The sequence below is a fragment of the Urocitellus parryii genome, chromosome 2 (genome assembly GCF_045843805.1).
Source record: "Urocitellus parryii isolate mUroPar1 chromosome 2, mUroPar1.hap1, whole genome shotgun sequence".
Taxonomy (NCBI): Eukaryota; Metazoa; Chordata; class Mammalia; order Rodentia; family Sciuridae; genus Urocitellus; species Urocitellus parryii.
This window is the reverse complement of record NC_135532.1, coordinates 214318566-214346268: the sequence shown is the minus strand read 5'-3', so window position 1 is coordinate 214346268 and position 27703 is coordinate 214318566. Positions and strand designations below refer to the sequence as shown.

The 27703-nt window shown below is 43.7% G+C and overlaps 1 protein-coding gene and 1 non-coding gene across 2 annotated transcripts in view; one reads left to right on the top strand and one right to left on the bottom strand.

Annotated features, from left to right (window-relative positions):
• The first annotated feature begins 3846 nt into the window (after positions 1 to 3846).
• Positions 3847 to 27703, top strand: part of Tiam1 (TIAM Rac1 associated GEF 1) — a 131281-nt gene continuing 107424 nt past the window's right edge. Inside the window, exons 1-3 of the mRNA XM_026393553.2 lie at positions 3847 to 3932; positions 11550 to 12523; positions 24963 to 25410. Coding sequence (XP_026249338.1) covers positions 11561 to 12523; positions 24963 to 25410 — 1411 coding nt within the window. The 5' untranslated portion in view covers positions 3847 to 3932; positions 11550 to 11560. The remainder of the gene's footprint in view (positions 3933 to 11549; positions 12524 to 24962; positions 25411 to 27703) is intronic.
• On the bottom strand, positions 17781 to 17853 carry Trnaa-cgc (transfer RNA alanine (anticodon CGC)). Its single transcript has one exon. It is a non-coding gene; the product is annotated as a tRNA-Ala (tRNA).

The following is a 27703-nucleotide window of genomic DNA, read 5'->3' as shown; positions in this document are numbered from 1 at the left end:
TGGACACCTCATCTCTTTGTCTGAGTCTTAGCTGCAGTCTCAGCTTTCCCAAAAGCCAGACAAGCACACCCCAGGGTGGACCTGTCCTTAACCCCAGGTGGGGTGTGGCCATCTGGCAGCTGGACCCACCTCTACTGGAACCAGAGAGCCCCACCTTCTGGTCTCAGTCCTTCCTCTGGATCTGGCCCTGTGGATGGAGGGCAGACAGTGCTTCCTGGGAGGCAGCAGCAGCCTGTCCACCCAGCCTTATCCTCTCTTTCCCAGCTGCTGTCCCTGAATTGTAATTTCTTTTTAATCAATTGTCAAAGTTCAGAACATGGTTCATCCTATCACAGTGGCCTCAGGTGGCCACAGTGGAAATTCCCGTCTGATCCTAATAGCAAGGACGTGTGTCCTTCTGAGCAGTTTGTGAGGACACTGTGAACTTCGCAGTGGCCATCGCAGTCCCCATTGGAGGTGGCTGTCACAGGCTTCCTGTCAGTGACCTGGTGTGAGGCTCTGCAAGGTGCACACCAGCACCCTTCGTGTCCTTGGTCTTGGTCTTACCTTTGCGATTTTTTTTCCTCTTTTTTCTAGAAGTAATTTCCTTTATTTTATTTTAAATTATATATCCTTGGAAGACACTTCGAGTCTTTTCAGAAAGAAAGTAACAGTTAAAAGCAGTTCAAAAGACTACATTAATTTTTTAACTTTCTAAAATTTATATTCTGGTGTCCCAGATCCATCCATCCATCTGTCCATACAGTCAATACTGATTCAGGAGCTAACTTGAAGACTAAAAACCAAATCATTCTAGTGCTTATTACATATAAAATAAATGTTAAGAATTTTGACCCAAGATCTCTACATCTTCTCTCCCTTTTTTAGGTTTCGGGTAGAGGGAAACTACCTGATTCTCATTAATTCACTAATTATGGAACTTTCTTGGGTACTAAAAAAAGACGAATAGGAAAAGAACTAACACACTTATGTAGAATTTTATGGCTGAGGATGCCATAAAGTGATTCTTTAATTTCTTTCTTATAAACATCCTTTCAGGTGGGTGTTAGTAAGGCAGCCACTACTACATCCTTTTTTCCCCCGGTGGTTGTCAGAGTGGATCATTTAGTAGCCCAAGATCACATAATTCAGAGAGTGAGAAAGTCTGGTAATTGAACCTGGGTTTTTGTGGGACAAGTATAATACACTTTTCTGTATATAATTTGATTTCTGAAACTTGTAAGAACTTAAAAATGACCAAAAAAATGGGTGTTTTTGAAGATGAAGAAAGAAAAATTCTGGTCTAGCAGGCTTCTTTAGAAAAAGCCAGGGATTTGATGCCATGGGCACTTGTTTCTGACACATGTCATGGTTTCATCGTCAATCATGCCATAGGATTGGATCGGTGGGGCTTCTGAGCCCTATTCTTGCAGGTATTTGAAGGCTGAGATTAGTTTTGGTTATTCCTTTCCCACCAGCACGGTAACACACACTTCCCGGTGAAAGCTGGTCATTTGACACCTGACCCAGAATCTTACTGTATGAGTTGAGAGTGAATCATAGTGATGTTGAGAAACTCCGTCTATTGAGTATTCATGTCATTTTACTGTAAGGCAAGCAGGTGGGTGGTACAGAGGGACTCATGAGCATGGCTCACATGTGTGTGTGGGGGGCGGGGAGTGCTGTGGCAAATTGAGCACACAGCATCTTCCAGCCGGGTTAATTAACTCACCGTATTCTTTGCTAACAAATTGAAGGCTATTGATTTCATTCAACTTATAACAGATTCATTTTCAATGGAATAAGTGTCATGTTAGCCTCCATAACACTAGCCTACCCCCTAGGACACTCCTCATGTCTTACAAATGTTACATAACAGCAGAAATAGAAGCTAGCATTGAAAAGAACTGATCATGGGGTACTTGGTGGGGCCTTGGGACCTTAGCTTACCTGCTGCTTGTACAATAATAAATGTGGAGGCCTTTATTTGTCCACCTCATGGATCAGTTCCACAGCCCGGGTCATGGATAAAATTTGTTTCTACCAAAATAACAATAATAATAATAATGATAATAATATTGAGGGCTGGGGATGTGGCTCAAGCAGTAGCGCGCTCGCCTGGCATGGGTGCGGCCCGGGTTCGATCCCCAGCTCCACATACCAACAAGGATGTTGTGTCCGCCGAGAACTAAAAAATAAATGTTAAAAATTCTCTCTCTCTCTCTCTCTCTAAAAAAAAAAAAAAAAAAAAAAAAAAGATAATAATATTGATAATAATAAAAGATGCCCATTGATTCAGTGTTGCTTTCCTTTGTGTTTCATAAATAACACTCCATAATATTAACTTTCCTCTTCCTTTAGTTCTTTTGCTCAAGGACTTGAAGAATATAGATAGAAAAAAAAATGAAGTCTGGTTGGTAGTGTACAAATTGCACCATCAGCCTCTGTGGTGCAGGTGGAAGGACAGCCGCCCGCACGCCCCTTTGCCAGCAAGAACCCAGCCTTGCAAATTATTGGCAGCTGGCGCCGTAATGAGTCCATTTCAATATAAATGGGTTGTTGCTTATTAATTTCTGCCAGTTCTAAGCAATTCAGGGACTGCTTTGAAAATTTGGAAATTTGCAGACAGCCGTTCACAGAGGATGCCCAGGAAAAGGGAATGAACAGGGTAGCCATGGGGGGGACTCATGAAAGGGCAAGTTTTGTGGGGTAATGATGGGGTATTGCTAGAACTCCTGTTCCTTCCCCTGCAAGTGTGAGTCACTAGCTTCGTGGTTAAATAGCACATTTTCCAAGATGAGGAAGGCGCGAAACTTCACTTCTTGTTCTGTTCCGTGTGGATGTATAATTTATTTACTTATTGCCTCTCTCTGCTTCTTTTCTACAAGTGGGCAATTCTCTCCTTGTTCCTACCTTGCTGAAACCACCAGCAAGTGGGTGGCAGCGGCAGGCAGTCCACAGGGGAATGTCCAGTTGGAAAGTAATGAAACGAAGCCATTCACAGAGACCCTCCAGGCCTTTTTGCCTGCCTTTGCATTTCCAATTTCACCTCAAAAGGCAAACTGTTTAAAAACAACAGGAAAAAAGAAAAAAGAATCAAAAGGACCATTAACCCTGCTTTTTCTGGGAGCCCTCCATTTCAATTTACTTTTGCTGTTAAATAACAATTGGAATTTTTCTCTGTGCATATTCTTCATATGAGTTTTCTCTGAATGTGATGGTTTCATCTTAAGAAAACATGCATATGACGAGGAGGGCTATGGATTTAAGTTGGTCTCTTTTTTTTCCCCCTGTCTTTTAGTGTTTTCTTCAACTTCCATCTAAATGCAGCCTGTAGTTTGAGAATAACTGAGGTTCCTTTGTTGCCTTCCATTTCTCTTTTGAGATTTTCTTTGAAAAGTAAGAGAGGGTAATCGAAATCACCCGACAGCAACCTGTTTCTGTGATCCAATGCTATCATCTTACAGAAACAGACTAAAATGACCAAATGACTTAGTGTGCAGGGCTAGTTATGACCACCAATGTGGGGATGCTGGCCTTTGTTTATCTATCTGACTAAGCCTGTCACTTTATACCTGTAGCTAAATGTTGCATCCTCTGATTTCGGGTTTTGGGGGCAACTTTGTGTTCCATTGCACCCCAGGTTGATGTGGGATAATTAATGCAGATGATCTTGATGGGAGATGCCCATTTCCTTTTTTTCTGGCTGACCATTCCCTTCTGTTTTTTTTTTTTTTTTTTCTGTCCCTTCTGACCCTCTCCTCTCCAGGTTTTTGGCACATTCTCCCAGACTCAGATGAGATCCTGATGGCCACGGAGCAGGAGGGCAGGTGCTGACACCTTCCCCAGCCCCAGCCCCAGCCCCAACCGCCGACATCATTTCCAACATCAATATCTAAATGCCACAGTGCTCTTGGGGCAAGTTGGGCTGGGGACCACTGTTGCCTTTTAAGGTAAGTTTGCCTGTGTGGATTTGAGCCTCTGTGTGTCTGCACCAAGTAGAACTGCTGCAAAGGTGGTGGGACAGTTGCATTTTTATCACAGTCGAAATTGCTGTGTTGTATGTAGCTCATGGGAAAAAGAATTTGGAATCCCTTCCTTGGATTAGGGTTACACCCATCCAACAAAGCAAAAGCATTAGACTTAAAACAAAAGGAAAAGACCAAGCAGGTACCTATGAGATCTTTTATTCCCCTGTGAATTGCCCTTGGGGATCTTTTATCCCTGAGTTTCACCATCTTTATATTGGATTATGTTTGAAAAAGGCAAACCTAGCTTCAAAATCCAGCCTCAGAACGAGGATCTATTTTGTTTCTGCTTTGGATAATCTTTAAAAAGCACAAATAAGCAGTCAAAATAATAATCTTTTCTAAATCAAAGATCATCTTTTATTTGTTGCAAAACTTTCTTGTTTAGTCTCTTGGGTTAGAGGTATTTGTGTGTGACTTGGCAAAACTCTATTCATGGGTTGTAACGATTTAGCAAAAACTTTCAGAACTTAGTCTCAGTTTAATCTTAGCTCTTTCCCCCTCTGCTTCAAGCGCAACATCCAGTAGGGGAAAAACAGGCTTGAAACCAAGACCTCCCACTAGAATCTAATTTTAAATTTGCAATCTGTTGTCTTGTGATTTTTGCTTCAAATTTAACTTTGAAATAAATACATTCCATCCTTTCTCCTGCGGCTTCAGAGGTCTGTTTTCAAGTCAGAGAAGGGTAATGATTACATTTATTTTAATAGGTTTTTAAATACCTCAGGGGAATGAAAACTGATGTTATTAATAATTATATCTTAGATACATCATAACATGCCTTATGGTTGGATCTCACTATCTTTACCAGCAACAGAGAAACCTTGACTTCATGCTTAACTTTTGTGTTGAATATGCTATGAATTGGATTATCTGGCTTAGCACTGGAATCTTACGTTTTTTATATTTGGAGTTCCCTTGTTTTAAGGCAATCTCAATGATGAAAAGTCCTCCCCCAAATTAAAAGTTAAGGAAATTTAGGTTATAAATATGATGATCAGACCTGGTCTCTGCCACAGGAAGATTATAATATAACAGGAAGGGTCAAGGTCACCCTGCCATGGATGCAATGAGAGGTGGTCAAACAAAGTGCCATTGTATTCTTGAAATAAATGCCGTAGTTTAGTGGCAGAGCGCTCACGTAGCACAGGTGAGGCCCTGGGTTCGATCCTCAGCAATGTATAAAAAGTAAACAAAATAAAGGTATTTTGTTCATCTACAACTAAAAAAACAAATTGAAAATATTAAAAAAATAAGGGATTAATTCCAAGCCAGATAGTGTATTCTTTATCTTAGGTACTTTCCCCAGGCCATCTGTCTGGAGTTTGGGTTTGGTGACACTCCTTCATATCTGTGGGCATAGTGCCTACATCCTTACTCTCTTTAATGGGCCAAAACCAAAAAAAAAAAAAAAAAAAACAAATTCTGTGACTCAAAACCTGTTAACATGTTTTGCTTTTTTTTTTTCTTTCCTGAAAAAAATGAATTGCATGTTTGGTATAGGAACTTTAGAAATTTTTTTAAAAAGAAAGTATTGTGAAAATTGAAATGACCCCAAAGCACTTTATCCAGAATAGTCACTTTAAAACTTTTTTTCATTGCATGGGTAGGCATGGGAAATATTTACTTATTCAAAATTTAACCTGCTTTGAGATTCGTATCTTGGAAAAGCACCTCAAATGTAGGTTTTCACTTGTTGATAGGAGAAATTTTGCTCCACTGATGTTGGATCTCAATGGCAAGATCATCTTTTTCATTATTTGCTCTCAAATACGGCAAGTATTGGTCCGAAGACCCACAGGCTGGCCTTTGGTCATGGCGACCGCTCCTGTTCCTCTGCTGTGGTGTGGAGCATCCTCCTGTGTCTGCTAGGGGTGCCACTGGAACCTCGGGTGTCTTTAGAGAATTAGACATTCTAAGCCATAAAAATATGAATTGTAACCTCCTTAGTCCTCAAGACGATGCAGTTATTTCCAGATTCCATTCTATTTTTTTTTCTTTTCCTCCTGCTTCTCCCCCTCAACAATCTGCTCTTGTTAGAGGATTTTCCTTTGCTCTCTGTGCCTGCAACTTTGACCTGTGAGGTGGCTTCCTATTTATTGGGGTGTTTTCTCATGAAGTACTGAGAAAATATAACATTAGATTGATTTGGAAAATGTAGCACACATGTTACATCTGGGATCGTATACGGTTTACCTTTTTATTCCCTAATATAAATGATAGCTCAAACTTTTCCAAGTTCAAGTTTTTTTGTAGGAGGGAACATTCCACCATGGCTAATAGATTCCCAAATGATTTTCTTAAGTTAAGAAAAGGCCTATGGGCTCATATACAGGCTTCTACTTATGACCCAAACTTTGTATGTTACCTTTCTTTTTCATATGTGTTCTGTTTCTCTACTCATGTGTCATCATTGACATTCACAATGATCTTCATAGACATTGCAAGCAGTTCAGTGTTTAATTTATTTCAAGAGTGTTTATCTTTATTCAGGGAGCACAGTTATAACAACTGCTTTAAAAGTCTGTGTTGATAATTCCATTTCTAGGCCACTTTGGAGTTGGCTTCTACTGTCTTTATCCTTGGGAATTGATTAAATTTTCTTGGTTTTTTGAAATGCTTCACGAACATTTCAAATACTATGTCATGGGACTCCAGGTCTGGTTAAAACCACCTGGACAATATTGATCTTGTTGTTTTTATTTTTGTAGGCATTCCACCCACCTGGGTTCAGACCGGAAGTTCTGCCTCACCATTGGTGGCTTTATGTTGGTTCAGGTTTCAAAGTCTCTGCTGTGTTGTTCTGGGTTTGTACCATTCTTGCATCATCAGGGTTAGTCTGAGAACTGGGCGGTTCATTCTCAAGGCCTCTGCCATCTTGCTTCGAGTCAGTCACACGCATGGAGTTGGCTTCTACTGTCTTTATCCTTGGGAATTGACTAAATTTTCTTGGTATCTGAAGAATGAGTCTGGGCTGTGTGTGGACTTACACACAGCACAAGAGGATTTTTTTTTTTTTTTTTTTTTCAGTTCTCTCTTCTCTGACATCCAGGTGTCTGGCTTGCTGGGATCTTTCTCACTTCTTCTAGGCAGAACAACAGGTAGCTTCTTGTTCCATAGCTATACTGGTGTCCACCCTTAGAACAAGCCTGGGTGAGGAATTGAAAGATAAAACAAGAAGCTACCATTGTAAGAGTGGCTCTTTGAGTTTTGACTCTCTTCCTCCATCTGTCTGCTTTTGTTTACATTTTGTCTAGCATTTTTAGTTGCAGTTATTGGAGGTGAGATAGGCCAGGGTAGTTTAGTCCATACCGCTGGTGCTAGATATTAACAATTCATTTTCGTTCACTAATTTATTAAGACAAAAGCTCTATCCCTGGGTAATCAACTCATTGTGGACCATCAGTGTATGTTTGCTTTATATTTCCTGATAGCAATTCACTAGAAAGTGTTCAATAAATAAGTATTTCTTATTGTTTGATTCATGGGAATTACATTCGAATGTTCTGGGCATCTGAAGAATGAGTCTGGGCTGTGTGTGGACTTACACACAGCACCAGAGGATTTTCTTTTTCAGTTCTTTTTAGCCAAAAAGAAAGGGCAGGGGTGGAGGGTGGGAGCAGATGTGTGATCCATGTACTTTTTCTTCAGGAAGAATCCTTACTTTTAAACTGACATTTCATTTGGTCAGAATATGGCAGTTCATTAAGACTTGGTGGGTTTGTTTTAAACTTTTATTTCAAAATAGTTATAGATTCAAAGAAATATTTTATAGAAGGAGTAACCATCACCCAGTTTTCTCCTTGTGTTTGCATCTTGCATAATTATGGTAAATGCCATAGTCAGGAATTTGACATTGTTTCCATGTGTGTGTATAGTTCTCCATCATTTCACCACATAAGGCTGAAACATCCTGAGAAATCACCTCCTACCTGGTGTACGTGTGAAACACCCTGACTAATCGATGTCTGTGCATATGGATAAAGTTCCCTACGGGGCTTTGTAGCTCCTTCTCTGTGTATTGAATTTGATGGGATTTAAAAACTACATGTAGTGTAATTACTCACTGAGAAGTTTAATTCACCACTGGAATAGAGAGATCCTGGTGCTGATGAGCTCGGCAGAGACACCCTCTGATCCTTGGTCTCTGACCCTCAGACTTCTCTGTGATCTCTCAACCTTCTGATCCCCTGCCACTTTCGAGGTCACCTCTGCTTATCATGCCAATGTGTCCATCCCCTCATTTTCCTTAGATCGTCTTGGGGCTGATAGTTCTGCCCTAGCCACCCTGACTCTGGGGAGGGGTGGCCTCTCAACCCTTAGCCTGATCCCAGGCTTCTGCAAGGCAGCTCCAGAAGAAGGTGGAAGAGAGGAACTGAAGGCAGGCATTCAGTGGAACCAGACCGGAGCAAATCCTTAATTTCCCCTCAAGTGACAGGAGGCAGGGTGAGGAACACCGTGAGCAAATCTGAACCCGTCAGGCCATTGAAGTACATTTTGTCATTCATTCACCCAGGGTATTTTTTTTTTTTTTCATTGAGCACCTACTACTTTTCAGGCTGAGTTTCAGCCACTGAAGATGCAGCAGGAAACAAGACAAGTCAAATTTTCAGCCCTCCTGAAGCTTAGTTCTGGTGGGGAAGAATAGAAAATAAGAAAAGACAAGTCACTAAACTATATTGTGTGTTATCATACAGGCTAAGGAAGAAAACAGAAGAGGAGGGATAAGAAGGGTTGTTTTCTGCAGGAGATGCTGTCACCTTAGAGAGGCCAGGCCAGGAAAGGTCTCCTCACAAGGTGACATTTGGGTGGATGAACTTGGAATGAGTGAGGCAGATGCTGGACAGGATGAGGGCTCCAGTCAGAGGGAGGAGCATGAGCAAGGGCCCTGAGGTAGGCCAGTAAAGCCTGAAGGTGGAGCACAGATGAAAAAGAAAACTCTAGAAGTCAAACTTGAGGTTTAAATACTGAAAGTTTTCTTGCATTAAAATTTTGTTCACTACCTCCAATTATCCCTGGAATGTGAAAACTACCTGGGACCATTAGCAATCTATAAAAATATTTTCATGTGTATGTTATTTCAGAGCCCCCTATGGATGCCCCTCCTGGACCTTTCCCTAACCTTTCAGGAAAAGCTTTCAAATTAAGAGGTATTTCTGCAGCCCCCTAGAAACTTATTTTTCTTAAGTTTTGTGGCTTTAAACTTAAGGCTCACTCTACTTAGGTCATCCCCTGAGAATCTCTCTTGGTAAGGATTTAGGAGATTTGGCGTTCGTCTCTAAATTCTAGTTCTGAAGATGAAAGTGGCGTCCTTCCTACCTTGGCTGCCTGAAAAGACTCTTGCTACTAAAAATGCTATTAATATAACAGACCCGTCAGTGTGATGCATGGAGTGCTGTAATTCTTGAGGGTTGGGGCCATTTCCCAAGGAAACCTCTTCTGAGGCTTTTAACTTGATTAGTTTTCTGTTGGCAGAAATGAACCCAACCAGAAAGTTGTTGAAAACATGTCTGTCAATTTATATTAGCAAACTTTTGATATGTATGTGTGCTTGAGGAGGGTAAATCTGAGCAAGTTTGAGGTGATAGATTTGCCCATTCTTTCAATCAATTTATCTCACCATTATTTTTTCCTCTTTTCTTTGGGGGATGTGTGTGGCGGAGTTGGGGATTGAACCCAGGGCCTTGCATGTATTCACTACCACGGAGCTACTGCCCGAGCCACCTCCCCTTTTGAATGTGATTCTCAGAATGGGGCTCTGACTATCATTTATTCTTTTATTATTTATTGGCAAAACATAGTTACATAGCCATATGTAGACATCTTAATTTATTCATTTGAAAAAATCAAGAACTCTAAGAAATCACTCCTGGCCTTTAGTGTTATGGAAATGTGTATTTATTTGCTTGATTTGTAAAAAGACAAATGTGGCCCATGCTTGTCTTAGGAGTTAAGATAAACATCAGTGGTCACAGGTGGACAGTTGATTTTTTTCATTTTTTCTATAATGAGTTTTTCGCCTTTGCTTCTTAAACATACTAGCCAGAGAAGCGTGAACATATTGCTTTGAAATGTACTTGCTGCTACCAAAAAGGAGATTCTCTTTTTTGGAAAATTCCCTCTGAGAATCCTATGATGTGTGGCCTAGTAGGGACTATTCCAGCAGAGGAATAGCTTAACATCTGGTGTCTTTATGAATTACCTCTGAACTCACTGGAACAGTAAGGGGAGGTTTTCCCTCCCTCTTGCCATAAAATTTATTTCAGTAAAGATGTGCAGTGAGACCTTAAACAGCATTTAGACTGAGTAGTGGAATTCCAGAGTGATTCCTGAACCAGTATGAAGGTATGTTATCGTCCAGTGTGTTTTGCTCTCTCTGCAGTGGTCACCGCAAGTTCTTGTGCCTTTTACTTTCTTGTTTATTGCTTTACCTCCCCTGGCTGATTATCAGTTTCATGAGAGTGAGGAATGTGTCTCTGCTTTGTCTCTGGCTTCTTGAAAGTAGTAGGTGCTTAGTAAATAAGTGAGCAGTCATGTAGCTGGTTAAAATAACGAGTTCAGAGATATGCCCTCCTCCTCTATCTTCCCTCTTTCCTTCCCACAGTGTTCATGTATTTTCTCGAGCGTATTTGCTGTGGAGGGACAGACCTGTGGAGCAAGGAGAAGAAGCTAAGTAGAGTCCTGGTTGTTGAGCTTTGGAGACTTTCTTCTTTGCTGCTGTTTATAACAGAATTGTGCTATTGGGTCAGCAACAGAGACTTGGAAAACAGTAAGGAGGGATTTGAGTTGACCTGGATAGCCCCAAAAGACAGACTGGATGATATTTAGTGGTTTTATAATGGGAATTTCTGTTTGCAGGGCACTCTGTACCAGATTCATGTTTGCAGGTTGGATTTGCTCCCAGAACTAAAACCATTAGTCTGATGCCAAACAGGGTTTTTATTTTGTTTTACCCATCCCTACCTCCACTCCACACAATACCTTCATTTTATTTATTCATGTGGTGCTGGGTCTCGAACCCAAGGATTCACACATTAGGCAAATGCTCTACCCCTGAGCTACAGCCCCAGCCCACACCTCTGAATTTTTGTTTGTTTGCTTTGGAATACATACCTAATTCCAAACAGAAAAATACTCCTTGGGTAGATACATTGGTTTGAACTTTAGGGTTTTCAACTTATTATAGGAGTAGAACTTTTAGCATATAATCGTGGATTTAAATAGAGGAGTTGCCAGGTGTATAAAAGAGGCACTCTGGGTGTCCTTGGGCATCTGCCCTCCGGGGACTGATCTAACACTCTAAGGATCCTACTTAGGCACCTTTCACATCTCCAGGGACAACCTCAGCAGATGATGCTAGTTCTCATTGGCAACCAGGTGAAAGTCCACAGAACTGCCCCGGGGCATGTAAGAAGTTGGGTTGTTCATGACCTTCCCCGCCAAGCCAAGGTGTTTGCCCGCCCTGCGAGCTGTGTCGGACTCTATACCCATTCTAAAAGTAACTCAGTTATCTCCTCTGTTCCCCCTCCCCCTTTGCTGCAGACCATAAAACCATGGGAAACGCAGAAAGTCAGAATGTAGACCATGACTTTTACGGAGAAAAGCATGCCAGCTTGGGGCGCAAGCACACGTCGCGCTCGCTGCGCCTGTCGCACAAGACGCGGCGGACCAGGCACGCCTCCTCGGGAAAGGTGATCCACAGGAACTCAGAAGTGAGCACCCGATCCAGCAGCACCCCGAGCATCCCCCAGTCCCTGGCCGAAAATGGCTTGGAACCCTTCTCCCAGGAAGGCACCCTAGAGGACTTCGGGAGCCCCATTTGGGTGGACCGAGTAGATATGGGCTTGAGACCCGTGTCTTACACCGACTCTTCTGTCACACCCAGCGTAGACAGCAGCATCGTCCTCACCGCAGCCTCCGTGCAAAGCATGCCAGACTCGGAGGAGAGCCGGCTTTACGGAGATGACGCTACGTACTTGGCTGAGGGAGACGGGAGGCAGCATCCCTTTACATCCAACGGGCCCACTTTCATGGAGACTGTGAGCTTTAAGAAGAAACGCTCCAAATCTGCAGACATCTGGCGGGAGGACAGCCTGGAATTCTCACTCTCTGATCTGAGCCAAGAACATTTAACAAGCAACGAAGAAATCTTGGGTTCCGCGGAAGAGAAGGACTGCGAGGAGGCTCGGGGGATGGAAGCACAGGCGAGTCCCCGGCAGCTCAGCACCTGTCAGCGTGCCAATTCCCTGGATGACTTGTATGCTCAGAAAAACTCTGGGGTGACGGCAAACGGGGGACCGAGGAGCAAATTTGCAGGCTATTGTCGGAATTTGGTGTCTGATATTCCTGATCTTGCAAACCATAAGATGCCACCAGCTGCTGCCGAAGAGACTGCTCCGTACAGTAATTATAACACACTTCCCTGTAGGAAATCTCACTGTCTTTCGGAAGGTGCCACCAACCCACAAATTAACCATAGCAACAGCATGCAAGGCAGAAGAGCCAAAACAACTCAGGTAAAGCGATTGAAATCTGTTTCAATATTTGGGAACCCATGCATGACTCTTGAAGTGCATGATTTTGCTCTTAGGAATTTCCCACCTTTTAAATTGGGCTTCCCCCTGTTTGCTTGGTGCCTACTGTCCTAGAGTGGCTTCCGCTTCACCTTTCTGTAGCTCTGTGGATAAGGGGTGGAGATTATGGAAAGTGTGTATATGTATGCTTCTGTGTGTGTGCATGTGTCTGTGTGTGGGTGCCTGCATGTGTTGGGGTGTGTGTGTGTGTGTGTGATGTGTTAGGAATGAGAATGAAGCTGACAAGTTCAAACTGGGAAACTGCCTCTCAACTCACTTTTTCAGCAGCATCCCACCCATCTGAGCTGTCTTTTAGCTTGGTCCTTTCTGTGGACAAATAGGCATGGTGCTTTGTAGGCACTTAGAGCTTATGTCTTCACTGCAGCAGGTGGGAATTTGTTTGAAGGCAGCTCATTTGAAGAGGGATCTTTAATTCAGGGCGGGCTCTGGTCACTTGACAACTTCTCTCTGGGGCTGGCAGGCTTGCTGTCTTACCAGGAGCCATTTCAATTTCCTGTTCCTTGCGATGCTGGCCAGCCCCATCTCTGGAGGGAGGTGTAGCGGAAGGAATAACATGGGTGGGTTCCAGATCCTCCTTTGCAGCCAATTTGTTTGACCTTGGGCAAACCCTGACTTCTAGTTGTTCTTCGGAAAAATGGGATAAGGATGCTCAACTGCCCTGCTTTTTTAAGACAGTGGGTGTGGACACATTATTAAAAGATTTAAGAAGTGTACTAATGAAAGGAGGACCTGCTAGCTTAGTTGGCAATGTTACTTAATATTAGATAATATCAAGCAATCCTGTACATTTTGGTCACTTTCTGGTACTATTTTTCCTCGTGGGAGAGTTCAGGGAATTTTGGATTATGTTGAGGTTGGGGGAAGTGACATGTCGATTGTGCTTCAGGTTGGTCATTGAGTGAGCAAGCAGAGACCACTGCAGTCAGCACCTGCCGTGCACAGTAGGGGTGGCACTAGGCTTTCAGAGCTACAAGTCTGTTGGCACAGGGGTCTAAATAGAATGGGCAAATGGTGAAGGGCCTGGGGGAGTTAAATGAACTTCTTAGATCATGTCTTCATGTGGACGAGTGTTGCTGATGGTGTCCAAGCCACATTCCTGGCTTTACCTCATCTTACCTGGGTAACTTTGGGCCAGGTACTCACTGTCTTGAAGACTTAGTTTCTTCATCTATCAAAGTGGGGATGCCAGGGTTTGGAGTGGAGCCCAGTGGTAAAGCGTTTGCCTAGCATACATGAGGCCCTGGATTTGATCTCCAGCACAGTGAAAAGAAGAAGGAGGAGGGTAAAAATGACCTTCAGGGAAAATGGAACAAGATCAATTGTAAAGTGTAGTGACTGGTTGTTCAGGAAAGCAGGCAGGGAGAACTTGCTAGATTTGTACTTTCCATCCTTGTTAGCGGTGCTGTGTGGCCAGATAGACCCAGGGTAGTTTGGTGTTTGTATCCAAATCTTCTGTCTAAGAAATGAAATTGATAAAAAGGGTGAACCTGAGGTTCAAAAAACTCAGCATGGGGGCTGGGGTTGTGGCGCAGTGGGGGAGCTCTTGCTTAGCATGTGTGAGGTACTGGTTTGGTTCTCAGTACCATGTATATAAATAAATAAAATAAAAGTCCATTGACTACTAAAAAAAAAATATTAAAAAAAACCCAACTGAATATGAAACTTATATCTGGAGGCACTGCCTGAATTTTAACCCAGCTCTTTTCTGAATTGAGACTATAATGACAGAATCGACAGGATAAGCCCCTGTGGTCCCTTTGCCTACCCTGCAAGGGTGACTCCTGAGAGGTCATGGAGATGGGGAACCTATTAAAAGGTCCCCTGACAGGTGCTGAAGGGCCGTCTTGAAGGCTTTGTCAGATTGGCATCCCTGGCCTTAGGATTAGGGAAGGGCACAATGACATAGACTGTTAAAGCTGGGACATCACTTTCGCCTTTCACTTTTACCTGGAGCAATGCTAAGTTAGCACCTGCTCTGTGTAAGATTTAAGAGGGGTATCCGGCTGTCCCTATCTCTATGTTTCTAAGTTGGGGACAGCCAGACCTCCGCTTGCCCCCATACCCAGCTGGCTGATGGGGATGTGAGCCTTTTAGTCATGGGTGCCCATGAAAGAGGGGCAAAGCTAGGCAGTTCCCCTTCTAGATCCGGTCCCACTGACTGTTCTCATGTGTAATTGCTGTATGACTTCTCCATTCCTTGGCTTGTCGCCTTCTAAAATTGTTAATATATGGGAGTGAGATCATCTAAGTATAGTGTCTCATAAGTCAGTGCTTAATGTAATGCAAAGTGCAATGGACTAGGAATCCTAAGAAGGACAATTTGCATCCTGGCTCCACTGCTTACCCACTGGGTGACCTTGGGCAAGTCATTCCAACTTGGGGATCCTTCTCTGCCCAGTAAGATTGACACCGGCCTCCAACAGGGCCATTAGGAGCACCTAGTGGGATAGCATGCTTGGAAGCCTTTTGCCGAGCCTATAAAATGAACGGAAGTATTATTTTCGTATTGACTTTATATGTTGAGCAAGGATCTTTAATGACTTGAAACAAACCACAGAATTATGCACAACACTATCCATCCTCCCACATTTCCTAGTCTAAGTTTGAGCCCACTGTGTTCCAAACAGTGTATTTTAAGAGACAGTGGGTGTGGAAGCTCCCTTGAAAAGCATTCTTTTTTTTTTTTTTTTTAAGTTTTTGACCTAAGGGACCTCTCCAATGAGCTTGAATCATAGATATTAAAGTCTCCTTGTCTGCTCTGGTGATGTAGTTGAATCCCTTCAAGTCCTAATAGCAATCTTACTCCCCTCTGAGAACATCCCTGGAAAACATTTGGCCCAAGAGCATGGCCTCTCAGCCTGGAGAAAATACATTGTATCCAAAATAATGTGAACAATTTGATTTGATTCAAAAATGATCAAAAAAGAGTTTTTGGCTCTTCTAACTGTTTTTGTATTTGTTCAGTAGTTGGATGTGTTAGTGGGTTGTGATCACCCTTGAGTCTTTAGGGTCTTTAAAGTGGTGTGTATTATATGCCACAGTGTCTGGTACACAGTTCTTTGTTTAACCATGTATCTGACCTTGTGTGCATTTTGTGTGTTTGTGTTTGTGTTTGTGTGTGTGTGTGTGTGTGTGTGTGTGCGCGCACACACACACACACACACACCATGCATGTAAGTTTGTGTTGCGGGTCTGTGTGAGTAAAACCTCATACTTTTTGAAGCAGAATTTACTTGTATTGATTTCTGTAAAAGCATATAACAGGTTGCCTCTTGGCTTTAATTGATGGCTAATTGGTCTTTTGGCCTGAACTTGGCTCTCTTTGTATTTCTTTGGTTACAGAGAGAGGAGAGGGAAGCCTGATGTTGTGCAACTAAGAAGGTGTCAGTATATTTGAGCTTGGGAGTCTGAGCCTGTTTCTGCTTGGTTATTTAACCTCCACGGATCTCAGTGCCCCTTAAAGGAAGCTGATGGAAGGACTCCAGGAGGGAATGAGTGGAAAACTTGCAGCACAGTTTGTTGCACTAAATACGGATGCTCAGTAAACAGTGCTTATTAGTTGTGATGGTGGAGTCTGACTTAATGTTTCAGAGCCCAGCTGTTCTGTAGCTCTGAGACTTTCAAAGAGTGAGTTGGAATAAAACAATGCCATCTGATGGTACAACCCTCATCAGCCAGGTTTTGAGTTTCCAAGGGAAGATTTGGCTTAGAGATTTGTGAGGAGAGCTTCATTCATCCACTTGGGAGATGGAAGAATGAGGTCCAGCTGCATTGAGCCTGTCTCAAGGAGCCACAGTCTTGGGAGAGTTGCAAGGGAAAGTGAGCCAGGGTATGATCCCTGGGATTAGGTTTGTGACTGACCACAGTTTCCAACACTTCATTCAGCATTCCAAGAAATGCTGCCCACCATTGTATGGAGTGGGAATGGGATAAGGCAGAGCTCTCAATCAGAGCTTAGGGACTCACGTCAGCCTGATTTCCTGTCACCAACTCCTTGGAGGGACCTCATGGGTTACCTCTCCACCCAGCCCCATTGCTTTCCAGAGGAGAAAGCATTCAAAAGAGACCAGGAGACAAGGTTTCCCAACTGTACTAAAACCCAGGACTTCTGGCTCTGTGCTGGCTGCCTTTTCCCCAAAGGATACCCCACATGGCGGCACCTTCCCTTGTCCTTAGACTTTAAGATCAATATCTTCAACTCTGGTATAGAAACAAGAATGGACTTGTGGGCTGAAAAGGAAGCTCCTGTCCACTCCTGTCACCTGAAACAGTGGTTATGAGGAGAGATGACCAGGACAGCTCTAGAAGAAGCCACACCGGATGCTAGCTTTCTTTGATCTGCCTGTGATCCAGTTGAACAGGACAAAGGGTGCAGCGTTAGCAGAAGAGGATCTTGAGTTCCTTCCCGAAATTGTGTTTATTTTTTAAAATTTTGTTTTGTTTGACAACTTATCTGAAATGGCTCAGAAATAAGTTTGTTTCCCAAGCTGAAACTTGGCATCCACATCCAAGTGATTCTTAGCTTTGGTCGTAGATTGCTTTGAGAACTGGCTAAAGGATTTGGACCTTTTCCTGAGAAAAACACATGGACCACCCTTTTGTATAACAACTCAGGGGGCCCGGGGGTCTCAAGTCCACCTAGAGCTTTCTAGTTAAGAGCCTCACATTATTTTTTCATGAAACAAAGTATTTTCATGTGAAATCAATTTTTAAATAATCCCTCTCTTCCTTTTCTTCATCTATTTCTGTTCAATGCCTTTCCCCTCTTTGCTATTTTGTGCCTGTCTTTATCTTTCTTTTTCTGGCATGAAAATTAAGCAATGAGATTCTTATTTTGAAAACAAGCCCATCCATTTTCAACAAGAATAGCTGTCTCTTTTGCCAAGATCTTTTTCGGGGGTGTGGGTGGGTAGGTAGGTAGTTGAGAGATAACTTATGTCAGCAGTTTTCAGACCATTTTTTTTTAAAAGCATTTTGGGCTCCAAGAAGCTTCTGTTTATGCAAGTTATATCTGTAGATATTTATCACCATAGTAATTGAAATAGAAACGTAAAAAAAATGCTTATTGATTCATTTTAAACAAACATTAGATGTTCACATAAATATCTTTTTTTTAAAAAAATATATTTTTAGTTGTAGATGGACACAGTATCTTTATTTTTATTTATTTATTTATTTTATATGGTGCTGAGGATCGAACCCAGAGCCTCATGCTTGCGAGGCAGGCACTCTACCACTGAGCTACAACCCCAGCCCTCACATAGATATCTTTTAAGATTTTGTTTTATTATTCTCTAAAATTTACAAGAAATGACATGGAATGAGAGGCACTGTTGTGTGTTTTTGTGATTTCTGTGGCCCCTCTTTCCAGGAGCTGTTGTTAGTGCCTGTGTCTGCTGTGTGTCCGCTGGCTTGCAATATGTTGTTTGGCTGGACTAGATGAGCAAAGTTTGCTCCTTACCCAGGTAGTTGGCAAAGCAAGGTGTTAGGGATTCTCTACAAGTATCTTCAGGACTCCGGCTCCTACCCAAGAACTGCCCATTTATGCTAACAGTTTGAGAAAGTTCAGTCTTTTAAAAATCAAATTTTTGAATTTAGTACACAAGTCAAGGAAAGTCTGTGCCCCTCAACTCAAATTGTGTCACAAGGTGTAAGTGTTGGTTTTGTAGCATAACTGGTGCCTGAAGTTCAGAGCCCTCTGAGCAGGAACTTGAGACCCTCTTGGATAGGACCATGAAACCAGCCTACTATGAGGGGCTGACAGGGTCTCCACGGAGCCCAGTGGAGAGCTTAGGAAACACCTGACAGGCTTTTCACTTTGTCACTTGGGTCACCCATTGGCAGAGTATCTTGCCGAGGTCATAAGGTAGCCCGCTAACTTATCTCTCTTACTTTCAAGAAAGAAAGAAAGGAAGACAAATATTCAAATGAATTCCGGTTGCATCCGTACAAGACATAATAAAACTGGACGGCTTGAGCGTTGCAAATTTAAGCTTTACAGTTAGGACTAATTTGTCATCGCAACTTTGGTTGCGCGTGAGCTGTGCTTGGCGATGACTAAACCTTTAAATCAAACTAAAATGTTTTCCATGAGAAACTGTTTTCCTTGTTTTGAGATTGTGGTGGGAAATGAGCAGCAGTTAGTTCATTCAACAATTATTTTTAAAGTGCCTACCCCATGCCAGGTGCTATTCTTGGCACTTGGGATGTGTCAACGAGAAAAGATCCCTGAGCTCACGGAGCTAGTTGTGCTGAGATGGGGGTGTGTGGCAGAAAACAGACAGCACCACAAGTAAGATGTGTGCAGTGGAAGGATGTGTGCAAGGGGCGGTGGGAGGGTGGGGGGCAGGGGGAGGCAGTTCCAGGTAGGGTGCTCAGGGTGGGCCTTTGGGGAAGGGCAGACGAGGCTGGGACTTGGAGGAAAGGAGGAAGGAGGCTGAAGATTTATATAGTAGGAGGGCGCCTCACACATTTGAGCAAAAGCAAAGAGCCTCGTGGGACGAAGTAGAACTGGGGATGGGGAGAGGAGATGTTTAGGAGAAGTTGACGTGGCCATTGGAGGAGGGAAAGAGAAGGTGCAGAAAAGGAGGAGCATGACTGCTCCGGAGAGCAAAGAGGAATGCTCTGGAATGAGTCCTTCAGTGTCACTGGTGCCGAGGTGCATGCAGAGCTCAAGTTCCCATGCTGGGCTTTGGGGAGGGTTTTCTTCTTGTGCTTGGAAGACTTCTCTGGCTATGTTGTGTGGGGTGGATTAGTAGAAGGCAGGTAGTGAGAACAGAGAACTCATTGCTGAACCCAGGATGTGGCTCCAGGAGAGGACACACAGGGATTGGAAGTGTGGCATATGATAGGTTAGGAAGCAGAGGAATGGTGATTACAAGGGAAAAGCACATCCATGGAAAAAACAGATGAAGGGAGAGAAGATGATTCATTTGACTTGGACATAAAACACTCTCCAGTTAGAAGTTACCTGAAGCAACATTTCAAGCCTTTGCCAACTTAACTTTGGAGTCCCTTTTTAGTAACAGCAAGGATTTCAGTTTCAGTGGTTGGATTGAGAGAAACTGTGAGTCACTCCCATTGGGAATCATTAGAGAAGGAGGAATGGGTGTTGGAAACAGAAAAGGTTATGGAGATTTTGCCTTGGGAAAGCAAGAAAAGGGAAAATAGAGCTGGCTTCCTATTTCTAGCAAATCAGACAGGACAATGGTTAGTAATAATGCCCAATAGTTACTAATTCACAGTGTAGATAGTGTCACCATTTTCTTTTATTGTACTGCTTTATGGATTTAAAAATCATTAAAAAGCTTCATTAGTATGAAGCTCACTCTTATGCTCCTTCTATTTTTCCCCATGAGACTTTATTTTCCCCAGATTCCTCAGCCCTTCTTCCATGTTAGCACCAGAAGCTCGGAGCTGAGGTCAGGCAGTGCCTTCCCTCCAGTGGCTCAAGTGTTAAGTAAGGCTGAAGGTGGAGATGACGGTAATTACAGTTGGTGTTTATGAGTTGCTCCTGCGTGCTGAATACCAGTCTAGACACTTTTCCTGGGTTACACAGCATCTTAAAAAGTGTCTTAAAAGATTGACCATTTCCCATCCTCATTGTACAGATGAGCAAAGTAAGGCACAGAATGGTGCACAGTAATTTACCTAGAATTGATATTTGTTCTCCTGAGATCACTATAGGTATGTGAGCAAACCAAGGGCATTGCTGAGAACCAAAGATGGTGTGTGTGTGTGTGTGTGTGTGTGCGTGTGTGTGTATGAGTGGGTGTCTATGGGTACATGTGGGAGGAGGATTCTTACATTTTGGTGATAAGAGAAAAACAAGAGGAGGAACATTTTAGAATTTAATAAAGCAGAAATAGTTCTAATTTAAGGCTTTTACAGTTCAAAATTCCCTTGCCCCACTGAAATTCAGTGAATTCTCCTACATTATATTTAGCTTCTCTGCACAGGTATGTTCAGGCTAAGCTGGATCCCTTGGGGAAATTAAGGTGATCAAAAAGCAGTTTTTAATTGCATTTGACTTGTAACTATAAGTGACCAATTGATTCTGCTGTCCCTGAATTGTCCCAGAGCCCTTGCACTTTGTAGTTAATTACCTTTTCACAATTGTGTCTGCATATCAACACAGAAAATCTTCTCCCTGGAGTACTTATGTTTGCAAGTCTCCTGTGGAAACTTTTGAGCCTCGCTACAATGTATCACCAGTCCATATTCTGGCTGGGTGACCCTCCAGTTTCCAAGGCAGTGAAAACAGGCTTTGATTTCGCCTCTTGCCTCCCCAGTTTACTATAGGAAGTCATTTGAGCATTTGCTGCCCGGCTTGAATTACTAAGAAGACTCTTGCCCTGCAGCTCTTGCATGTTTGGGGCCACAGCTGGCCACTTGTACATCCAGGAGGGAGGTACATACATTCATTTTGAGGAACTGCCAAGAGAATGGAAACTGGTGAGTGCTCTGAAAATCTGATTTGAGAGGATTTGTCCCGGAAGAGCAGGACTTAAGAACCTTCCCAGCCCATGAATGTTCATAATTGGAAGGCTCTTCAGTGGAGCATTTCTAACATGGAGAGTTTTTTTTTTTTTTAAGAGCAGTTTTCTGGAAATTTCTGTTGGGTCATGCACCATATTGGGGGACTATTTCTCTGTTTGGCTAGGATCTTACCACTTCTTTTGATTTCTTCTGACCCCCCCCCCCCAATGCTGAGGATTAAACCCAGTGCCTTAGCACATTCAGGACAAACTCTGTACCACTGAGTTCACACCCCAGTCCTCCTCTGACATTTTAGGTTAAAATTTAGTATTTGGCTAAATAGTTGAGGACAAACCAGATGCCGAGTCGTTTCGTTTGGTAAGAAGGAACATACCCTGCCTTTGCTACCAAGACTGCAGAGCCTCCCACGTGACCTCATCTCGAGCATCAGTCTTCTGTATTGCTGGAGGTCGAGAAGAGGTGGGAGGTTGACAGGTGCCCTGGGTATGGGGAGAATCCACGTTCTCTGTTGTGAAATGTCCTGGAGATCAAGATAAATAGGAGGAGAAGGAGCCTTCCAGAAGTCGACCACAGAAAATGTATGTCACAGCGAAGGAAAGAAAGAACAGTGTTGAGCAGTGACCCTGGCTGGGTCCTCCCATTCTCCTCACTAGGGGATGGGCTTCTAGATATTTGGGACAGCCAAGCTTCATGACTTCATAAGATTTGGGGCAGGGCAGCAGGCATCTGCTTCCCAATGGGTTGGGTCACCTATCAGCTGGGGGATGTGCGTGGCCAAGCCTGATTAACCACTTCTAGGGATGAGGTGGAGTCGTCCTGGGTCACAGGTCCCAGAGCATTGCCTAGCATCACACTGCGTCACATGTGCCTGCTCAGCTGTGGCCAGCCAGCCTCCTACCTGGAGGAATCCCTTCCTGGCCTAGTTTGATGGCCATCTCAGAGCTGAACACACACAGCCTGGGCCACTGCATGGTTACCGTGACAGTGGCATGAGCAGATGTTCAGATGTGAGACAGAGGTGAGTGTCCTCAGAGGCCTTAACGCTTTGTTTACACGGTGAGAGATTTGCGGGTATCTGTAAAGAGGTGAATGGTTCGTAGAGTGGTAGGAACCTGTAAGAGAGTTGGCCTGGTTGAGAGTTGGCCTGGTTCCCTCCACTTTCAGCATTTAGCTCTTTGCTGGGTAAATCAAGGCAAATGGATGGACCATTACCCAGTTTTTCCTGGGAAATCCTAGAAGGCACTGTGTAACCAAGGGGAGGGCAGGGAGCTGAATGTTTAGGCAGAATCTAATCAGGTGCTCTACCATGGGACTGCCATATAACAGTGGGAAAGATACTCAGAAGCGCAGGTGCCAAACTCTAGTCTGCCACCAGCCAGATTTATGATTTCCAGTATTCTTATCTGTTAATCGGGAGATGTCCTTGTAGTGTTCCTTCTTGTTGTGGAACTTTGGAAATTAAAAGATGCCTAGGATTAATTCTCACCTGCTTTGTACTTAAGTCTCTCTGATGGACTAGCAATGCTGTCTGTGTGGCCTATATTTTTCCTGTCTCATAGAGAAGCCTCGCACCTCTTTGCATTTCAGAGAAGAGCAATTATAGCTGATTCCTTTATACATACCTAACCCACATCAGGGAAGGGTTGAGACATATGACAATGAAGCCAGAAGTTTGGGAAATTCACGGACTTCTAACTTTCCATGACTCATGGTTATCTATAATCAATGGTTGTCAAATTTCCTTATTGTCTTATATTCGCAGGGAAGCATATGGTAAATGTCCTGCTAGGGAGAAATGTGGGTTGATAACAGTGTTCTCCTGTTTGTATAGAGGATTTTTACCAACTGGATCTGGTTCTTTATGACCATTCATGGTTGTAAATAGGCACAAGAACAGATAGCAAAGAGATGGGACCAGCAATTACAGGATGTATTAGCCCAATTGTCATGACTAAAATAAAACACCTGAGGCTGATTAATTTGTAAAGAAAACAGGTTCAAGTAGTTCATAGTTTTAGAGGTACAAGAGCATGATACCAGCATCTGCTGCTTTAGTGGGAGCCTTCTGGTAAGTCACGGTAGAAGCCCATATTAGAGAGACAGGTCACATGGCAAGAAAGGAAGCCACAGAGATACAGGGGTCAGGCATACTTTTTAATAACAAATTGCTGTTGCAAGAATAACTCAAGAGACTAGCATTAATCCTTTCCAAGGGTGGTACCCCCAGTGACCTAATTGTTTCCCACTGGACCCCTCCTTTTAGAACTTCCACTAGCTCTCTCCATTGTCACAATGAGGACCAAGCTTCCAACATATAAACCCTTGCAGAACAAACCATGTCCAAATCATAGCACACGGTTAAGAGTCCCCTTAAGTCCCTATTAACTCCCAGAGGTCTGAACTCTACTTGAAATGGACCCAATCCTCAGAGGCTTGTCCAGATACACCCTGCTACCATTCCACCGCCCTTTCCCACCTTTCTCCAGGTCTGGCTCTGCACCTCTTTTAGTTGCTCACTCAGAATTTTTCATGATGACCTTTGAAGAATTCTAAGTTGGAACAACTAAGTAAGACTCATGGAGATGTGGGCATGGCACCTGTCTGGGCCTTACACGGGGCAATATCAGTTTGTGGCATGGCTCTTTGGGCCCAATTGCCTTTCAGCACAGATTGGCATCCAAAGCATTTCTATTTATGACAATCCAGAATATCCAGTTCATTTTAACATGTTTCAATCATAATTAGTTATTTATTAGTAAAAGCTCCAAAATTGGAGAGTCATCAAACTGTGTATTCCTTTGCCATCCCCTCTGTGTCAGACTTGTTCCTGCTGTCTTCCTTTGATAAAAGTCAGTGTCCTTCCTTATCCATACGACTGTTGGGTCGTCCTGTCCAATACTGCTGTCATTGTCTCCCCTTGTTGGCTACCATTATTTAATTATTGTTTATGGAAATGCTTGTAGCACTTTAGAGCAATTAAAATTCTGATTTAGGAACAGACCAGTCTGCCCTGGAAATGTTTGACTGGAGAACAGGGGCACTTAGAAGTTCCAAATGTTTTAAAAGTGGGAATCGATACCCAGTATCTTGGCAGTTGCCCTGAACTGTTATTTGGCCCAGGGGCAATGAGTCACCTGCTTCTGGCTCTTAGCATCCCCACTTTGAAAGGGCAAAGTAATTGGAGAGCAGGAGTCCGAAGGCAGCCGGGGCCCACAGTCTGATTTAGTACAATGTGGAGTGAGACTGCTGTTTTCAAGAAGGAGGCTGATTAGGGCATGAGGACTCTTGCTGGCTCCTGGGACACAGGGTCCTGCTGGGTGAGTGGGTGAGGCGGTACACTATCTGGTTAGTCACCCTATTACAAAACAGACTCCTAGGCAGGCCTTTTATTTTAAAAAGAAAAGAAAAATCACATCCGCTGTGAGCACCTTGTTATGCATTGTAATCCCCTACCTCTGGAACAAGGAGCTAATCTGCCTGTGGGATTTCCTGGAGTTCAAGGCCAGCCCTTAGGGTGCAGGCGCTGAGTTCTCTCAGCATGGTCATGGGAGAATCTCAATAGCAGATTTGCCAATTAGCTACTTATCTGAGTCAGGTAAATGATCAGCTCTTGGAAGTGCCCCCTGTTTCTTTTCTACTTCTTGAACATTCCGAATGGTTTGTTTGCCTTGGTGCTCGGTGGCTCAAGGTTTCCTGAACAGCTTCGTGGTGGTTGGGGTAATGAGGAATTGGTCCAGGAGGAGTGGCCAGCCGCCATGCCCTGTGGGTCTCCTGCGGCTACAGAGCCCCTGGCCGGACCTTTGGGGGCTCCTAGGTTCCTGCTTCCGTGATGCATGTCTCTCTTCCCCTTTCTGCGCCCCAGGATGTTAATGCAGGCGAGGGCAGCGAGTTTGCGGACAGCGGGATCGAAGGGGCCACCACCGACACGGACCTCCTGTCCAGGCGATCCAATGCCACCAACTCCAGTGACTCGCCCCCCACCGGCAGGGCCTTCGTGGGCAGCGACAGCGGCAGCAGCTCCACGGGGGATGCAGCTCGCCAGGGGGTGTACGAGAACTTCAGGCGGGAGCTGGAGATGAGTACCACCAAGAGCGAGAGCCTGGAGGAAGCCGGCTCCGCGCACAGCGACGAGCAGAGCAGCGGCACCCTGAGCTCCCCGGGCCAGTCCGACATCCTGCTGACGGCCGCGCAGGGCACGGTGCGCAAGGCCGGCGCGCTGGCGGTCAAGAACTTTCTGGTGCACAAGAAGAACAAGAAAGTGGAGTCGGCCACCCGCAGGAAGTGGAAGCACTACTGGGTGTCCCTGAAAGGTAAGGGGGTTGGGTGCTGGCTGCAAGTAATATGCTCCACTGATGAGCCTCGGACCTCACCTGATGGAGGTTTTTGTGTTATGGTGTAGAATTATTTCATGTGAAGTTTTTAATGTTTTATTTTACTGTGGCAAGACCATAATAACATTAAGTCTGCTCTTACTGATTTCTAATGTGTGATACACTCTTGTTGACTCCGTGTGCAACATTTCAGACAGAACTCCAGAACTTATTCATCTGCCTCCACTGGAACCCAAAGCCTCTTCCCCTGCCCTGTCCCCCATCCCTTGCAAATGGGGCTTGGTTGGTTGTTGTTCTGTTTTGTTTTACTGTTTTTCCTGGTTAAGCAAGAAGAGCATGTCATGCCCAATCCCCTCGTAGCAACACCTGGTTCTGTTGACAGTGTGGCCAGGATTGCAAACTGGGAGTTGTAAATAACCGAAATGTATTGTCTCCCAGTCCTCGAGGCCGAAAGCTTGAGACCCAGGTGTTAGCGAGGGTGGTTTCTCCTGAGGCCTCTGTTCTTGGCTTAGAGATTGCCATTTTCTTCAAGTATCTTCATGTGGCCATCTCTCCACACCTGTGTCCAAATTCCATCTTCTTGGAAAGACACCAGTCATATTAGATGATCACCTGCCCATATGACCTCACTTTTCCTTAATTATCCCTTTAAAGTTCATATCTTCAAATATGATCATATTCTGAAGTAGTGGGGATTCGGACTTCAACATAGGAGTTTTGAGGGACAGAATTCATCTGTAACAGGCCTGAATTTGTGGTTTAAACAAGCTTCTCTGGTGATTCTTGCTTTAAATTTGAAAGCGATGATGGTGGCATAGAACAGAAATAATTAGGTGACTGTTTTTACTTGGGACATGGTGTGTATGGGAGTTCTTTCCCCTGCCATTTCCTTAAAGGATAAATGACATAGGAAGCCAGGGCACAGGCTTTTGGGAGCCTAGTCCATGAGCCCATTAGAGGAGGAAGCCTTTGCTCTCTGGGTGACCCAGATCTGAGTGACACAACCTGTCAGGAGTCAGCTCAGAACATGCAGCCACAGAGCCCTTCACTTCTTAATCCTGACAGGTTCCCATTATCTGCAGACACACTCTGGGCTTTGTACTTGCCACTCAGGAACAAGACTCACTGCTGACTTTCTTAGCAATCCTTGGATATTTAGAAAGAAAAGGCTGAACCACTGGAAACTGGGATAGAGACTTTTCCCAGAGATTCTTTTGCATTACACAAAATAAATAATTAAGAGAAAAGCTATCTAGAATGAATCTTGCAAATAATTTCATGAGTAGCTGAAGAGCTTAGAGCTTATGTTCAAGCGAAGATAAAGGTAAACAGACTTTGAACAGGGAGTATGTGGTTCTTGGATTTGCTGCTTCTTGTTAGTCTTAAAATTAGAACAAGTTGATCATTGAGTAAAAGCCAATTTCAAACACCTCCTGTTGTGGATGATTCCAAATGAAAGCTAAAAAAATGTCTAAAAACAGCTATCTGGAAGGACTGTTGTGTGCCCATGCTAGGATTGTGGGTGCCCCCTAATTCATTACATATAGACTTATTTTTCTGTTCTCCACCTGCAGTAAAGTGTGTTGCTTCTTTTGTGTTAAGTACAGATCATTAGGGTTGGATGAGTCATAAGGATTATTTAGAGCAGCCTTTCTCAACAGTAGCACTGTTGACATTTTCCAGATAATTCTTTATTCTGGGGGTTTCCCTGGGCATACAATGCTTAACAGCCTTCTTATTTGTGTTCATCAGATTTCTATTACTAAAACAAAAAAATACCTGAGATAATCAACAACTTATAAACAGAAAAAGATTATTTTTGTTCAAAGTATTGGAGATTTGAGTCCATTTTGTTGGTTGTTCCTGTTGCTTTTGGTCCTGTGGCAGGGTAGTACTGCATGTTGAGAGTGAGTAGCACAGTTGGCCACTTACCTTCTGGCTGGGGAGCAAAAAGGAGAGAAAGAGAAAGGACTCATTATCCCTTAAAGGTCCCATTATCCCTTCTAATCCATGCCCTATAAACCCTAAAGGCCTCCCACTAAGCCCCACCTCTTAAACATTCTAACACCTTCCTGTAGCCCCATCCCTGGTGGCTGAGTGTCCAACACATGGGCCTTTGGGGACCTTTAAGAACCTACTTGTATAGTGCCTGTTCTTACTCATTAGATGCCAGTAGCACCTCCCCACCAAGTTGTGACAATCAAAAATGTCTGCAGGCGTTGTCAGTTTGTCCACAGAGAACCTTTGGTTTAGAGGAAAATAGTGTCCCCCC